The sequence below is a fragment of the Myotis daubentonii genome, chromosome 8, assembly GCF_963259705.1.
Source record: "Myotis daubentonii chromosome 8, mMyoDau2.1, whole genome shotgun sequence".
Taxonomy (NCBI): Eukaryota; Metazoa; Chordata; class Mammalia; order Chiroptera; family Vespertilionidae; genus Myotis; species Myotis daubentonii.
This window is the reverse complement of record NC_081847.1, coordinates 38,716,778-38,733,030: the sequence shown is the minus strand read 5'-3', so window position 1 is coordinate 38,733,030 and position 16,253 is coordinate 38,716,778. Positions and strand designations below refer to the sequence as shown.

Below are 16,253 nucleotides of genomic sequence, written 5' to 3'. Positions count from 1 at the left end.
AGTTTGAGCTAAAATGCAGGACCTGGCTGCTTGATGAACTAACTCTTCACCCTCAAGCAGAGCCACCTTGAGGGTGATCACTGGATGCTGAACTTCAGTGCAGCAAGCCCATTTGACTTCCATGTATCCCATGCTACTTTCTCCTTGGTCTCATAGCACTTACCCAACTCCACTCCACTCCACGCAACTCCACTATCCATTTTATGGATTATCCAATAAAAATGACTGAGGCTTATTGAATATTGACAATGAACCACACTCTAACTATATTACACAATTAACTCTTTTAATCCTCATAACTACTCCATGTATTATCTCCATTTTGCAGACGGAGAAGCTGAGAAACAGAATGAAAGGTATTTGCACAAGCTTACACAACCTAGTAAATGCTAAACTCAAGTAGTCTGGCTCCAAAGCCCACATCTTTGATTGGTCTGCTCTGTTCCTCTACAATCTGATTTTACCCTCTAATGTGAATAAAAGTACATTTATTCTACAATTAATCTCAGTTGCTGGACTTGTGCCCCAAATTCATATACTCAAATAATGTTATAAATTATGATTAAGCCTGGCTGGCATGGCTCAGTGGATGAGCATCGAACTATGAACCAGGAGGTCACAGTTCGATTCTGTCAGGGCATGTGTCTGGGTTGCAAGCTCAGTCCTCAGTGTGAGGCATGCAGAAGGCAGTTAATGATTCCCTCTCATCATTGATATTTCTCTCTCTCCCTTCCTCTCTGAAATCAATAAAAATATATTTAAAAAATAAATTATGATTGAACCTCAAATAATACAAAGTTTGAACACTTCTTACCTAAAAGTTAGCATATCTCATTTTATTTTTAATGGGAAAGGATGCACATCCTACACTGAGGAAAGTGAAGTTAGAACAAAAAGCGGTGGTTATTCTTGAGGAATTTTTTGAGTCCTTGGTTTGACTTTATGGTCTTTGTCTCACAGAAAAAAAAAACAGACCTTTAGGTTTAGGGTGCAGTTTAAATCTCCAGTGACATATAAGAAGTTGAATGAATCCTTTCACTCTACTCAGATTTACACTGGAGTCCCTGTCATTCCAGGCAGATTTTTATTCCTGAGTAATAATAACAGGGAGAAGCAAGCACAACAATGCATATCTTATTTGTTTTATTGTGTTAAAATTCACAGAGAGAAGCATCCATTAAGAGACAGAGAGGACTGCTCTGTACTGAACTACCTCAGGAGTTTGGGAAGAGCTGAAAAAGTACTTGATAGTGATTCTGTTACCACGTCTATTTATTCCAAAGATCTCTATTATTTTTATACAAGGCTGTCCTCAGAGATAGGCTTATGTTTTTATGGGATTTTTTAAATATACAAAACAAAAATTTCTGGGCATTTAATTTTGTTGTAATATGTTGAAATAAAAGTTCAATATATTTGAATATTATTTTGGCTTTATTTTTATTACATACTATTAAAATGTATTATTCATTATCTATTACTGGCCCAACTGTCTTTATTAGTTTAGATTTTCACTTTTTAAAATTCAAGTATTGCTTTTCCTCCTTATACTGAGATACCTTATTTTATAAGAAATTCGTTTTTTTTTCTTTGAAAGATTAAACTATCATGTAAGTAAAAGATGGGATTGGGTGAGGGGAGAATCTCCCAGGAATCGGCCCTGGCAAATAAAACAGTACTAGATACAAGTGTAAAATAAGTCAAATTGTTGGGGGGGTGGGGGTGGAGAAATAGTGAGGACTAGCTATAGTTACAAGAAATATTAATCATGCTCTGTTAACCATGATTGTTTTGTTCTGATTAAAGAAAGCACAGTCTGACCTGGCTGGGACCTGAGAGTTAATGCCCCTGGGACCTGGTAGTTAACCTCCAAATGTGGTCCATTCTCCTTATCAGAGAACTGCCTATCATCATGGAAAGAATAACAACCTTGTTGCCAAAACAATGGAGTCCTGGAGGGGAGCCTGCCATTTGCAACCCCAGCTCTTGCCTGTAGTGGGTAATCATTATACCCATTCTTATCCCTTTTGTCTACTTACCCTTGCCTATAATTCCCTTTGCCTACTTCCCATGTAATCTTTGTCCTTCTACCCAAAATAAGCAGCTAGCTTGGGGCGGTAGGGGGGGGGGGGCGGGCTGAAGGGGATATAGAGTAGATTTTTGTGGATGACCTGCTGTTCTCCCATGTTGCGGGCAATATTGAAAAATAAAACCTCATACATAATTCAACCCTGTCTCTGCTTGATTGGCTAAAGTAGTGACAGGCAGCCCAGACCATTCCTTGTCTGGTTTCAAAATCTCTCTGTCCCTTCCAGCACCCCCTCCTTCCTTCTTCCAGTTTTTAAACTCCATGCTCCTTTTTCTATCTCTCCTCTTAGGAAAGGATCTGGTGAACTCAGTTAGTGTGAGTGACTAATAATGCAACCTAACATACACCAATCACAACCTTCCAACTCAGTTTTAGCTAGCTTACCTTACTCTAGAAAATAGGACCTTCTAGCCTTCAAGCAAATCCCTGACCTCCTAGCCAGGAACTGTGCTAGGTAATTAGGAGACATCAAGAAATAAAACAACAAGCCCTGGCCAGTTGCTCAATTGGTTGGACCATTATCTCGATGTGTCAACGTTGTGGGTTCCATCCTTGGTTAGGTCACATAGAAGAAGCAACCAATGAATGCATAAATAAATGGAACAAGTCTGTTTTTCTCTCTCCCTTCCTCGCTCTAAAAATCAATACAATTTTTTGTATAAAAGTAAGAAAACAGAATAAAAAGATAAAACAAAAAAGATAAAAAATAAATTTAAAAAATATATATAGAAAAATAAACTACAAAAAGTGGAATGACAAATTGATATTTCTCTCTTCCTTCTTTTCTAAAATCAATTTTTTAAAATGCTATTGCTATTCTGAAATATCTTCTTGTGACCAGAGAGTGGGTAATCATTATACCCATTCTTATCCCTTTTGTCTACTTACCCATGCCTATAATTCCCTTTGCCTACTTCTCATGTAATCTTTGTCCAAAATCTAGAGGTCACTCTAGATTTTGATAAAGGCCTTAAAATGAACAGTTTTAAGTTAAATTGGTGTTTTCAGTTTTTCAGTTCTTTATCCAAAGTCTGAAGGAGATACAAAAATCACTTAATTTTCCTTGTGAGTAGGGCTGGCACTACTTTTTCCCTGTAGGGACCCAGCTTAAGGATCACCACTTCAGTTTTCCCTTGTGGAACAACTTCTTACTAGAATGATGAGGTCAGGACTTGCCCCTCCCCCACAACTATCAACTGGTTTTTTTGGACAGTTAGATGATTAGGGAGCAGTTCTTTCCTAAGAGGGACATGTGCTGATCAAACATCTGCTAAAGACGCATAGCAAAGCCGGAGGGCAAAAAATGTTTTTGAAAATATTTCAAAATGAAATAACCATTTTGAGAGAAATAATCAGAACTTAGTTGTACTTTCTTACACTTATTTTGTGGTTTAGAATTGTTTATATTTTGAATGATATTTGGGAGAGTGTCCATATAATCTTTTAGTCTTGGAGCTTCTAAAAGTCTTAATCAGACTTTGGACACATACTCTGGGGAACTCTGAAATATTAAACCATAACAAGGAGGCTAATCATAGAAGCTATCACACAATGGGATCAGAATAGAAACAACCTTCATGATGTATCTGGATCAGAAATGAAGGCAGAATAAATCTGTTTCACTACTCATACTTCATTTTCTATTAAAAAAAGCTCAACATAGAGTTAAATGGACATGCCACTGGATATTAAGAAAAAATTTAAAACCCTGATTAAAAAAGTGGGGTGAGCATTGGGTAAAGGGATTTTTTTAAAAAAGCATTCAGATGAGGCTGGGTCTGACAGATATGTCCTCAAAGCTGCCTACATTTGATTCAAATGGTAACAGTGAAGCTGTGAAGTACTGAGAAAGAAAGTGACATAAACACTAGACTAGTAACTAAATATAAAATGTATTGGAAGAGAAAAATATAAAATGTTGGGACAACTAGAAACCCAGAGGAGGAGGAATCCACCTTTCATGATTAGGTATCTACACTAATAAAAGAGAAAAATGGTAATTGGCGTACGAGCTACCCTTTTCATTGGCTAATCAGGGCTATATGCAAATTAACTGCCAACTAAGATTGGCAGTTAACTGCCAACAAGATGGCGGTTAATTTGCATATGTAGGCACAATGCAGGGAGGCGAAAGGGAAAGCAGGAAGAAGCCCCCTGCCACTGACAGTGATCGGAAACCCAGGGGGGAGCTAAGAGCTGGGGGGCAGGGCCGCCTTTGCCCTGCCCCCCAGCCATGATCAGAGAATCAGGTGCCTTTTCCGCCCTGGCCAGTGATAGAAGGAAGTAGGGGTGGAACCAGCGATGGGAGCTGGGCACAGTCGAAGCTGGCAGTCCCAGGAGCTAGGGGTCCCTTGCCTGGGCCTAAAGCGAAGCCCACGATCGCGGGGCTGCTGCAGCTGCGGGTCCCCGCTGCCCGGGCCGGACGCCTCAGCCAGAGGCGTCCTGCAGGGGTAGGGGCGGAGCCCGCGCAATCGCGGCGCCCCCCTGCTGCCACTGCAGGTCCCCGCTGCCCGGGCCGGACGCCTAGGCCAGAGGCGTCAGGCCTGGGCAAGGGGCCGATCCTGCTATTGGAGGGTGATGGGGGTCAATGCCTGAGGGCTCCCAGTATGTGAGAGGGGGCAGGCTGGGCTGAGGGACACTCCCCCCCACACCCACACACCCAGTGCACGAATTTCGTGCACCGGGCCCCTAGTAGAGAATAAAGGAGCTGGGGATTCAGTGACAACAAAGAGGACAGCCATGGGCTAGGTTTTTTGTTGAGTATGGCAGTGCTGTTTATTGAAAACCAATGACAGTTTAGTGACCATCCAAAATAGGGGAGGAAAAGAGTACTGCTTAAATCTGCTTTATTTCATAAGGGAACCGAAGAGTATTTCCCTTTTATTTTGGCCTCATTTCCAAGGTCCGTACTTCCTAATAATTCAACTCAGAACAGCATGAGAATTGCAACATAGCAAAAAGAAAAGTCATAGAAATGAGTGATTGATTGGATGCAAAGTGACAAACCAGGTGAATCAAGAGATAGATGAAAATGGAAGGTTTTACATGGACAGGATATGGCTTATTGACAGTCCAGATTTAGCCCTGAAGAGGAGAAAAAAAATGAATGTTTTGCCGGGGTTCTTGTTTCGGCATTAAGAAGGGTTCAGCAATCTGGAAAAGGGGCTGTGTGTAACTTAAGAGTCCAGAGACGAAGCATAATTTTGAAAGGCATATGGGGGTCAGAGGAGCCTAGCTAAAGAAATTAACACAAATTGTCCTGAGGTGAGGCAGAGATATACACTTCAAAGGGTAGGGTTTGTATACACTGTCCATTGTCAGAATGGAAGAATTAGCCTAGGGCAGTGGTCAGCAAACTGCAGCTCGGGAGCCACATGTGGCTCTTTGGCCCCTTGAGTGTGGCTCTTCCACAAAATACCACGTGTGGGCGCGCACGTTCAGTGAGATTGAAACTTCGTGGTCCATGCGCAGAAATGGTTTTCGGCCTGGGTGAGTCTATTTTGAAGAAGTACTGTTGATATTTGGTTCTGTTGACTAATGAGTTTGCCGACCACTGGCCTAGGGCTGTTCATCAGGTGTTTGGCCAGAAGGAGGCAATAACATGCAGATTAAGATGCCCTGAGCTGTCTGGCAGCAAACTATTTAATGCATCCTTTTCAGGTTTGGGGAAATGCCTTTGCCACTCCAGATGATTCAGCCTGCTGTCATTGGCTTCCGGCAATGTTTCTCAGTTTTTGTTTGATAGATGACCTGTGAGAGATGTTTCTTTTGTTCTTGGATCATTTTCAAGCTGGCAATGCCCCTCAGTTCAAGTCTGGATGATCTGAAAGTCACAGTAAAGGAAGAATCAGTATCTTGCACATAGCAGGCATTCAGTAAACATTTGTGGAATGAAGAAATTAAGGTTTTTCAAGAGTTAATATGCATAAATTGGGAAAAGAATCAGGAGAATCAAATCTAATAATAAAGAAGAAATGGGCTATGGTACCAATGCCCATTCACTGAAAACCAAACTACTAAAAAGATGAAAAATGGGGCAATGAATCCCTGGTTTTGTTTGATTTATCATTTCTGAGAGTTAACTGTTATCTTGGTTTCTTTTTAAGGCCAGAATTACCCTCTACAGTTCAAATCAGGGGGGAAAAAGAGATTGGTTAATTATGGCAAAGGCAAAAAACTTGAGGCTTCTTGGCTCTTGTTATCTTGTCCATGACCAGCTATGAAAGCCAGGATTCCATGGGGAAGACTTACTTTTATTCCATTTTTCCTTAAAAATTCCAACCACAAGGTCTACAGTTGACAGACCCAGTGATATTTCTCAACAATTTTTCCAACCTCTCCCATTCTACTGCAAGTGGCTCTATTTCCTTTTTAATTGTTTTATTGCTTAGAGTATTACAAAGAGTATTACATATGTCTCCTAAGTGGCTCTATTTTCTACTCAGTAGAGCACCTGGCCGGTCTGCTGAATCTGGATGTAAGGTAATTACCTTCCAGACAGGAGCTATGAAGAGGAAGGCCAGGCTCTGAATTCCCAGCTTGACCAACTTTTTCAGGGCCTGGCCACATCAATGATCTCTCACTTTCTCTTTTTATCTTCAGACTTTCTCTGCCTGTTTCTGTCCGTGATTATTCACATGCTTGGGTTTCCCCTAGCCTAGAAAATATTCTTTATTTTGCCTCTCCTCCACAAAACTTCTTAAAGAGAACTTTTTACTTCCTACTTTAACTTTCTGACCTTCCATTGGCCTCTTGGCCATAGTAATATGGCTTCCACACCTATTGTGCTAAAGAAAACTGCTCTGGCAGACGTCACTAAAAGTATGAGTGCTCCTACCTCTTAGGAGCCTGCCTGTGCCTTTCCTTTCCTCCCTTCCTTTTCCTTAGGCACGTTACCTTTGCCTTTATCTCCTAAACTCCAAGGGTCCTTCTTCTGCCTCTGTAACTTGTTTCTTCAGCCTATGCAGTCCAGCTGGCTCACTTAAAAACAAAACAAATATATGAATGTTAATATATAAGGCCATTGAATTCTTCATCTTATTTGAATTTTCTGCTGGACTCTGTAGAATACTTCTTTCCTGGCCTCTGAGATATTTCCTCTTTGTTTTTTATACCTCTCTGGTCAGTTTTTTTGTTTTTTTTTCATTCACTCCCGAAATTCTGACCATCTCTGAAGTGTTGGGTTTCCTAAAGTCTCTTCTCATACCAACACACTCCCTGCTATGAATCTCCTTCTTTAGCTTCAGGTACTGAATGGATATTCTCAAATCCTCATGTCCTGGCTGTGTCCCCATTCCTGGAACTCTCTCTTTTTTGTTTTAAAACCAAAATTTATTTAAACTTTTGGGTTTTGAAGACTATAGTAAATAGTGCACAGTCCACTTCCTCTCAGACTAACTATTGGGGGTTAGAGTTATGAGCTGTTTCAGGGCCTGCGGGACCACTCTGAGAGGTAGGTGGGGGCTCCTCTCTGGAGCCAGAAAGCACTAAGTCTCTTACAGTGGGTTATGGAGCTCTCTCTTAAATAAGCACAGTGGTTTTATTAGAAAACAAATCTTGCCACTACAAGATTACTTTCATCCATCTCACTTCCACTAATTCCGGCATTTCTTTGCTGACAGGAAAGGAAGTTAGGAGGAGGGATGATAAACCTGTTACAAACCCATTGGCATTGGAGACAGACTGTCCATAAGCAATCCTCTAAGTAAAAACTCATGGGAAAAGTCTCTGGCAGACACAGTGTGCCAAGAGAATAAAGAGATGATCCTGAAGACAGCTGCAGCAGTAGCTTCTAGAAGGAAGCAGAGTTGGAAGTACCCCCTGGGAAGTTCAGTTTGAGTTTGAGTTTTTGGGGGCAGTTTGAGTTTTTACTCATTTGAGACCTAGTGTGCAGCTGGTTCCCAAGTCCCAAAGGGCCACCTCCCAGGGTTCAGTAGCCTCCTCTTAAGCTTCTGCAAGCATCCCAAACACAACAGTGTGAGAACTGATCTGATCCTTCTGCTTGGACTCCGATTCTAGTTAACACAGTGGTTCTCAACCTTCTGGCCCTTTAAAACAGTTCCTCATGTTGTTGACCCCCAACCATAAAATTATTTTCGTTGCTACTTCATAACTGTAATGTTGCTACTGTTATGAATCGTAATGTAAATATCTGATATGCAGGATGGTCTTAGGCGACCCCTGAGAAAGGGTCATTCGACCGCCAAAGGGGTGGCGACCCACAGGTTGAGAACCGCTGATTAACAGCCGCACCTTTCACCCTCTTGGCCCGGATGGAAACTTGCTACTGGGGAGTCATCCCTCCTTAGCAGTGCCCCCTTCAGTTCTAGGCCAGAGACCTCTCTCCAGGCTGGCTCCTTCCTATGGCGGACCAGTCCTCTACCAGCTTCAGACCTCTAGTCTCTACTCCATCCCATCTGTATGTCACAATGCAGCCCGAGAAACCTGTCCAAAACACATCCTGATCTTTTGTCACCTTCCTTCCTTAAAACCCCCACGGATAACAGCCAGGCTTTTAGGGAGGCATCCGAGGTGCTTTACAACCTACCTTGACCTGTCTTCCATTTTCACCTCCGGTGACTCCTTCCCTCATCCAAGCAACAAGGGACACTTGGTAATTTTTCAAACACACCATGCTAAGTATGTGCTGAGTACCACCTATGGTACTATGCACCAGGCACTAACCTAAACTTCGGAGTATAGTGAACATGAAAGGAAGGCCCATGCTCTCATGCGACTCACATTTTAGTAGAAAGAGCCAGTGGATAAACAAGACAATTTCAGATAGTGATAAGGTGCTGTGAAGACACATGGGGTGGAGGGTGAGGTCAGTAATTTTAGATACAGTGCTCCGGGGTGGCCTTGAATGAGGAGGAGCCAGACCAGCAAAGATGTGGTGCAGCGTGTTTGGGGTCATTTGATCAGCACGTGGCAAAGGCCTTGAAGCAAGAACGAGCGTGGTAGCTTGGTGTTTTGGAGGTTCCAAAACGAAGCAATGAGGCTGAACGTTACTCACATGCCTGAGGGGTAGGGGTGGGAGAGCAAAGCCCTAAGTAGGGTGGGGCCCGATCACCAGGGGCCTTGTAGGCCATGGAAAGGAAGTTTGGAGACTATTTTAAAGGCAAGAGGAATCTTTTGAGGATTTTTAGTGAAGGAATGACATGTGGTCGCCAACCGGCGGTCCGCGGACCGCTGGGGGTCCGTGAGGTCCGAAAGGCTGGCGACCACAGCTCTGATTTACCTTTTAAAAGCTCACTCTGGTGCCTCCTGAAGCAGGGGTTTCGGTGGAGCAGAAGGTAAGTCTCGATGCCAGTGCCATGCCTTCAGGTTTATGCTCAGGCATCCCTCAGCCTAGAATGACTGTACTGAGACGGTTCCCAGGGTCCAGGAAGTTGAAAAGAGGCCCCCGCACTGCATCTCTCTGAATCCAGGTCAAGCCTTGTTTAGCGATCAGGAAGATATGGGGAGCTGTCCCCTAAGATGCTTGCTTCACCAGCAATTCAGTCAATAAAACAGCACACTCACCTGGCGCAGGAGACACTGAGGAGAGTCCCACAAGGTCCTCCCCCCACCCCCCACTCCATCCCACCCCACCCCCCACCCCATCCCCGTCCGCTGTCAAGGGACCTTTTTCCTGTTCCCTCCACCATCTCCTAACTCAAAGGGCAAGTCTCAGATTATGTTTGGCGCCGCGGAGCAGTGACACACCAGGCCCGAGCGTAGGCGGGACAGAGGAGCCTTCTCCCTAAGGTGAACGAGGCCACCTCGCAACGGTCAGCCCTGCCACACCCAGGCCGGAGAGCCGCTGAGACAAGGACTTCGCCGCCGGCTTCAGGGCGGTATATGGACTACAACTCCCAGCAGACTCTGCGCGCAAAGTGCTGATCCCTCCGCTTCCAATTTGCCCAGCCCGCTGCGCCCACTGTTGCCCGCCAAGAGCCAAGTCCAGGTTTTTTTCCAGGACCCGAAGTCCGTCTTCTTATCATATTTCCGAAGAGGGACCGCTTGGAGCCCTGGAGGAGAAACGGACTTCTTTGAGGAGAAACGCGGAGGCAGACCATCGAAGAGACACCGCTCTGCAGCTGCGATTTTCGCGCGCTTTGGCGCAGGGGGTTGTGGGTAGCGCGCCCAGAAGGGAGCCAAGAGAGGGGTTTTGTGATCGTGCCGCCCGCAGGGCCTGCGAAGATGTTGGAAGACGAGTCCCACGCCGAGGGGGCGGCGGTGGTCGCCGCGGCCGGGGAGGCGCTGCAGGCCTTGTGCCAGGAGCTGAACCTGGACGAGGGGAGCGCGGCTGAAGCCCTGGACGACTTCACCGCCATCCGGGGCAACTACAGCCTAGAGGTGAGCGGCGGCAGGTGGGCTGCCGGATCCCACCCGCGCCAGGCCCCACCCCGGCTCCGCCCCCACCCCCACCCCCACCCTTCCCTCTGGGGCGGTGGGAGTTTCCCCACCCGGAAGGGTCGGCCGAGTGCGAAATTGGAAGGAAGGGCGAGTATAGACCATCCCGTCCATTTTTCATTTGAGGCGGGAAAGTGAAGTTCGGAAAAGGAGCAGTTTGCCCAAGGTCACAAGTTCCTCAGAGAATCCCTCGACTCCAGACCAGACTTCCCTCCACCCCGCCAAACTCTACAAACTTCCGGGCACTGCCCTTACATCTATTAAAAATTAATACGATAATGATAAAAGCTAAAATGAATTGTGTGCCAATACATGACTGCCCAGCGCTTTAAATCTCACTTAGTTCTCGCTACAACCCCTTGAGCACCTTCTGTGACCCCCTTTCCGCGGGTGAGAAGCTGAGCCCCCAAGAGGTTAAGGCACTTCGTTGCCTCAGGCCACACACGGGGTTGGCGGTGGAGCCAGACTGCGGAGTCGGAGCCTTTTAGCCACGACACCCTTCCGCCTCCCGAGGGCGGGGTATGGGTTGCTCGCTCAGCAATCAGATCAAAGGCGATGTCCATACAAGCTCTCTCTCACCTCCAGGTCCCTCCTCTCTCAGACGGGGACACTGAGATTGTCCTGATGCGTTAGCACCGTGTCTCTGGCTGTCATTATATAGATGATAGAAAATAGAATAAATGTAGGCAGTCATTATTAGGTTTTCCCCAGCCACTCTTGCATTTAATCCTCAGAACAGCCCAGTGAGCATGACAAAGCAGTATTATACCTGCTTTCCAGGTAATACCAAGGCCCAGAGGATTGCCTTGCCCTGGATCATTCTAGTTATTATAGGAACTCGGGTAAGCACAGGCTCTGTAGAGGCGGTAGAATTGTGGTGGAAAGTGTTTCAATAATTACTCTAGTGGCTTTGCATTCAAAGGTTCTCAGGACCCAAGGGGCCTGGACTCACCCATAGAGTGCTCCACTGACTCACTAAACAGTGGAATCATTAATTGTGCTGCATTGAAAGGCATGGAGTTGGAAATTTGCAGTTGAGTGTGTCTGTATATAAGAGCAAAGCACCTAAGAGTGACTCTTGTATGTCTCCAGGGTAGGACTGGGTCGACTGGGTAAAGGACATAGCCAGTATGCATCTGTGGGAAGCATGACTGGAAAGCTGAGGAAAGAATAAGAAAGTAAGGGATATTATGAATTATGGCCTCTCAATGCAAACAAACTGACATTTTAGAATATTTTTTATTGATTTCAGAGAGGAAGGGGGAGGGAGAGAGAATCATTGATCGGCTGCTTCCTGCATGCTCCCCACTGGGGATCATGCTTGCAACCCCAGAAACCAGGAATTGAATCTGGACCTCCTGGTTCATCGGTTGATGCTCAAACATGGAGCTACACCAGCCAGGCAACAAACTGATTTTTAAAAGCCTGAGAAAGCATTTCTGACATATCAGGTCCTCATTTGGTCTTAGTGAATAAGCATTTACTGAGTGCCAGGTGTAGGCCATAGTCTAGGCCAGTGATGGCAAACCTATGACACGCGTGTCAGAGGTGACACGCAAACTCATTTTTTTGGTTGATTTTTCTTTGTTAAATGGCATTTAAATATATAAAATAAATATCAAAAATGTAAGTCTTTGTTTTAGTATGGTTGCAAATATCAAAAAATTTCTGTATGTAACACGGCACCAGAGTTAAGTTAGGGTTTTTCAAAATGCTGACACACCGAGCTCAAAAGGTTCGCCATAACTGGCCTAGGCATTAAACTAGGCATCTCTTTCAGATTCTTGAATACGCCAAGTGTTCCCACTTACGTGCTTTCTCCATTCCATTCCCTCTATGGGAAAACTTTCCCCTCACCCCCTATCCCAGGGAAAATTGAAGAGCTAGATCTCCAATTAAGGCAGAGTTGATCAAGACAATATTAAATGCTTGATTTAGAAAGCATAGATATGTGAATTAAGATTTCCTTTTTTTTTAATTAAGATTTTCTGATTGTTTTTTTCTACCCAAAGTGTTTTATTTTCTTCTGTCTTTTGTTTTTGGTGAAAGGCTCTTGAAGTAGGCATTTTCATATATCTGCTGCTTCCTAAGAACCCCTCTCCCCAGCCATACTTCTCTAATCTACCTACTAGTAACAAGCTCTTACTTACATTTTCCTCTATCATTTCTTCTTATAGTATAGTAGAGGCCTGGTGCATGAAATTCGTGCATGGAGGCAGAGGGAGGTCCCTCAGCTCGGCCTGCGCCCACTCGCAGTCCAGGAGCCCTCAGAGGATGTCCTTAGCGCTGCCACAGAGGTTGTCCTTAGCACTGTCGGACATCCTTAGCACTGCTGCAGAGGCGGGAGAAGCCCCCACCACCTCCGCTGTGCTTGCCAGCTGTGAGCCTGACTTCTGGCTGAGCAGCACTCCCCCTGTGGGAGCACACTGACCACCAGGGGGCAGCTCCTGCTTTGAACGTCTGCCCCCTGGTGGTCAGTGTGCGTCATAGCGATTGGTTGTTCCACCATTCAGCTGTTTTGCATATTAGCCTTTTATTATATAGGACTAGAGGTCTGGTGCATGAAATTCGTGCACAGGGGAGGGGGGTTCCCCTCAGCCCAGCCTGCACCCTCTCCAGTCTGGGACCCCTTGGAGGATGTCCCTCTCACAATCTGGGACCACTGGCTCCTAACTGCTCACCTGCCTGCCTGCCTGCCTGATAGCCCCTCACAGCGCTCCTCCCCCCCCCCCACCCCCCCCCCCCCCGCTGGCCTGGTCGCCCCTCACAGCCCCCCACTGCCAGCCTAGTTGCCCCATGCAGCATGCTGTTCGGTCGTTTGGTCGTCTCTCACTAACCCCCCTGCCGGCCTAGTTGCCCCATGCAGCCTGCTGTTCGGTCGTTTGGTCGTCCCTCACCCCCCTGCCGGCCTGGTCCCCCCACACAGCCTGCTGTTCGGTCATTACTGTGAGGATGTCCTGACCAATTTGCACATTACCCTTTTATTAGTATAGACTAGAGGCCCGGTGCACAAAAATTTGTGCACTGGGGGGGGGGAGGTCCCTCAGCCCGGCCTGTGCCCTCTCACAGTCTGGGACCCCTTGGGAGATAACGACCTGCTGGCTTAGGCCTGCTCCCTGGTGGCAGAGGGCAGGCCCAATCCCTAGGTGCAGCCCCTGGTCGGGCTCAGAGCAGGGCCGATTGGGGAGTGGGGGCGCCGCCCCCTGTCATGCACAGAGCAGAGCGATCGGGAGGTTGTGATGCCACCCTCAGTCACCCTCAGGGTAGGGCCGATTGGGGGGTTGGGGCACCATCCCCTGTCACACTCAAGGCAGGGTCGATGGGGAGGTTGCGGCGCCACCCCCTGTGACGCACAGAGCAGGGCCCATCGGGGTTGGGGCGCTGCCCCCTGTCACTCACAGAGCAGGGCCCAGCAGGGGGGTTGGGGCTCTGTGCCCTGTCACCCACAGAGCAGGGCCCATCAGGGGGTTGGGGCGCCACCCTCTATCACCCACAGAGCAGGGCCGATCAGGGGGTTAGGGCACCGCACCCTGTCACACACAGAGCCGCAGGGCGATCAGGGGGTTGGGGAGCTCGCCCCTATCAGGCACAGAGCAGGGCTGATCAGAGGGTTGGGGCGCCTTCCCCTGTCACGAACAGAGCAGGGTGGATAGGGAGGTTGTGGCCCTGCCCCCTGTCACACACAGAGCCGCAGGGCAATCAGGGGGTTTGGGCGCTGCCCCCTGTCACGCTGATCCCGGTGCTGGGAGGCATATTACCCTTTTACTATATAGCATAGAGGCCTGGTGCACGGGTGTGGGCCAGCTGGTTTGCCCTGAAGGGTGTCCTGGATCAGGGTGTGGGTCCCCACTGGGGTGCCTGGCCAGCCTGGGTGAGGGAATGATGGCTGTTTGCAGCTGGTCACACACCCTTCAGGGTGGGGGTCCCCACTGGGGTGCCTGGCCAGTCTGGGTGAGGGGCTGAGGGCTGTTTTCAGGCTGGCGGGTGACTGAAGCTCCCAACCGCTCCTTTTTTTCTTTTCTTTTTTTATTCTGGGCCGGCTTTAGCTTTGAGGCTTGGCTCCAGCTCTTAGGCCTCCGCTGCTGAAAGTAGGTTTCTGGCCTTTGCTTACAATGTTGTGATCCTGCTGGCTGAAGACCAGTGGACTAAAGCAGGTTTCTGGGGTTTTGTTTAACTTCTGTATTTGTTGCATAGTTGCTTAGAGTTGCAGCTCAGAGGCCTGCAGCGGCAGGTGGGGAACGTTGGAGTCCTCCGTCACTGAAGCAAGCAAGCCTCATGTTAGTTTCAAGCTGCCTGGCTGCCGGCCACCATCTTGGCTGGCAGTTAATTTGCATATTGCCCTGATTAGCCAATGGGAAGGGTAGCGGTCGTACACTAATTACCATGTTTCTCTTTTATTAGATAGGATATCTCACCAGTTACAGATAATAGTGTCTGTTCTTCTTAGCTCTAGACTTGGAGTTCCATGAGGTCAGAAACCATCTTTGTATTTCTAAAACCTAGCATCAAGGACTCAAAATAGATAATATAGGTGACTTTATTTTTTAAAGGAAAAAACTCAAAGCAATAATTCTGGTACTTAAATTTTTTTTATCTTAATGGTGTTTTCATATACTAGTCTGTATCCAAAGGCTCTATAACACTTTCTATTCCCAAATAATTCATTAATTAAGTCTTTCAAAAATACTCAACCTTAAGCTTACCTTCCTCTCTTTTTTTTTTTACCTCCCTCTTTTAATGCCTTGAACAAATAAGACTTTTTACTACTTTAGGGTAGGAACACTGGATTTTAGCTTTATTTGTGCACTCATTTCTTCCCACCCCTTTTGGATTACTGCAAGAAATTTATCATTCTTTTCATCCTTCTAGAGCAAAAGTGAGGAACTTTTTTTTTTTTTTTTTTTGCTAACGGGCCATTTGGATATTTATAGCATCATCTGCAGGCCATACAAAATTATCAAGTTAAAAATTAGCCTGCTAGCCCTAGCTGGTTTGGCTCAGTGGGTAGAGCGTCAGCCTGCAGACTGAAGGGTCCCGGGTTCAATTCCGGTCAAGGGCACATGCCTGGGTTGCGGCCTTGGTCCCCGGTGGGGGGCATGCAGGAAGCAGCCGATCAATGATTCTCTCTCATCATTGATGTTTCTATCTCTCTCTCTCTCTCCCTCTCCCTTTCTCTCTGAAATCAATAAAAATATACTTTTAAAAAAATTAGCCAGCTATATTTAGTCAAACTTTTAATTAACTCACCCCTCATGCCTTGGCAGGGCCAGACTAAATGATTTTGCGGGACTTATACAGCCTGAGGCCAGACGTTCCCCACCCCGTGTTCTCCAGTCTGGTTTTAAAGAAGATCTGCAAAGCAGTGAATAGCAACAGTAGTATGCCAATGAACATGGACAACAGGGGGATGAGAGCATGAGTGTGTGGGGGGGAAGTTGAGGTTAATGGGCGGGAGGAGGACACATTTGTAGTACCTTAACTAATAAAGAATTAAAAAAAAACACAGTAGTATGTTGTGCTTTGAAATTTGTGTCTACCTCTTAACTTGAATTTCACATAGAGATCATCAGTGAAATCATAAAGTGATTCTAGCTTGAATATATGTCAAGTCTACCTCAGAGAATTGTGTTGAATTATCAAATGCCACCTTTTTTGTAACATTATAAATTGAGATATCTGCTAAAATAGAGAGCCATACTTACTATTTTAAAGATTGGGGTAAATAATTCCCCCAATTTTTACCTCACAAAAATGACAGTCTCCTTTA

General features: G+C 46.2%; 1 protein-coding gene across 1 annotated transcript in view; it reads left to right on the top strand.

Annotated features, from left to right (window-relative positions):
• The first annotated feature begins 10,014 nt into the window (after positions 1–10,014).
• The window catches only part of RBL1 (RB transcriptional corepressor like 1), an 89,574-nt gene continuing 83,335 nt past the window's right edge, over positions 10,015–16,253 (top strand). Inside the window, exon 1 of the mRNA XM_059706087.1 lies at positions 10,015–10,429. Within this exon, the coding sequence (XP_059562070.1) occupies positions 10,274–10,429 (156 nt within the window). The 5' untranslated portion in view covers positions 10,015–10,273. The remainder of the gene's footprint in view (positions 10,430–16,253) is intronic.